The following is a 1,042-nucleotide window of genomic DNA, read 5'->3' as shown; positions in this document are numbered from 1 at the left end:
TTGCTCTGTCACCTGGGCTGGAGTGCGGTGGCCGGATCTCAGCTCACTGCAAGCTCCGCCTCCCGGGTTTACGCCATTCTCCTGCCTCAGCCTCCGGACTAGCTGGGACGAAGTTTATGTTATGCTTTTCTTGAGCAGTGGTCGGACATTGGAGTGATTTCACTCTGCGGCTGATTTCCTCACCCCACTTCTTACTTCCGGTGGGCGAGGGGCAAGTGTTAATTTGGCTGGGCTTGAGTTTCCTCATTTGTGATCAGCTTAGCCACTTGTCTTTCAGGCTGAACAATGCCGTGGGGCAATAGTCCATAGTCTTGAATTTTAGTCCAAACTGTGCTCATTATGGGCTGTGGGACCCAGGGCAAATCTGTGCTTCCATTTATCGACCTGTAAAATGAGGATGAGGTTACATCTAATGGCCCTTTCAGCATCAGTCTTGGAGTCCTCCTAGGGTTTCGTATCTGGGTGCCCGTTTTCTTCACTTGGAGGGCCTTGAGGACATACCTGGTGATACTGGGGAGGCCCGTGTGCTGCAGCCTGTAGGGGTCATTCATTAATTCCCCATGTCTGTCTTTCAGGGAATATCCCCGGCTCGGCTGTGCTGGTGTTTGACATCCATGTGATCGATTTCCACAACCCTTCGGACTCCATCAGCATCACCTCCCACTACAAACCCCCCGACTGCTCAGTGCTGAGTAAGAAGGGAGATTACCTCAAATATCACTACAATGCCTCGCTTCTGGATGGGACCCTGCTGGACTCCACGTAAGGGCAACCAGAATGGCGTGGGAGTGAGCCTGGAGGGTGACAGTCGCATGCTCCCACCATCCTCCTCTCTTGGGTAGATGCTGGTTGAGAGCTTTTATCTCCATGCCGCCCCACGGCATAGCTCGCGCCTGCATCACTGCTCGGGTGCATTATGTGAAGTTTCCGATTCAGGGTCTTGCCCTGCTCCAGGTCATTTTTCACCCCATGAAATTGTCTTTCTGACAAGCAGATCCGATCATGTAACTGCTGTCTTTCCTTCCTTCCTTCCTTCCTTCCT

At 52.5% G+C, this 1,042-nt stretch overlaps 1 protein-coding gene across 2 annotated transcripts in view; it reads left to right on the top strand.

Moving 5' to 3' along the window:
- Positions 1-1,042, top strand: part of FKBP9 (FK506 binding protein 9, 63 kDa) — a 59,505-nt gene that overhangs the window by 45,871 nt on the left and 12,592 nt on the right. For both annotated transcript variants that reach the window (XM_011953923.1, XM_011953924.1), the window contains one exon: positions 576-762. In XM_011953923.1, the coding sequence (XP_011809313.1) occupies positions 576-762 (187 nt within the window). The remainder of the gene's footprint in view (positions 1-575; positions 763-1,042) is intronic.

This window comes from Colobus angolensis, unplaced genomic scaffold (assembly GCF_000951035.1).
Source record: "Colobus angolensis palliatus isolate OR3802 unplaced genomic scaffold, Cang.pa_1.0 Scaffold378, whole genome shotgun sequence".
Taxonomy (NCBI): domain Eukaryota; kingdom Metazoa; phylum Chordata; class Mammalia; order Primates; family Cercopithecidae; genus Colobus; species Colobus angolensis.
This window is presented reverse-complemented; position numbering and strand designations above follow the sequence as displayed.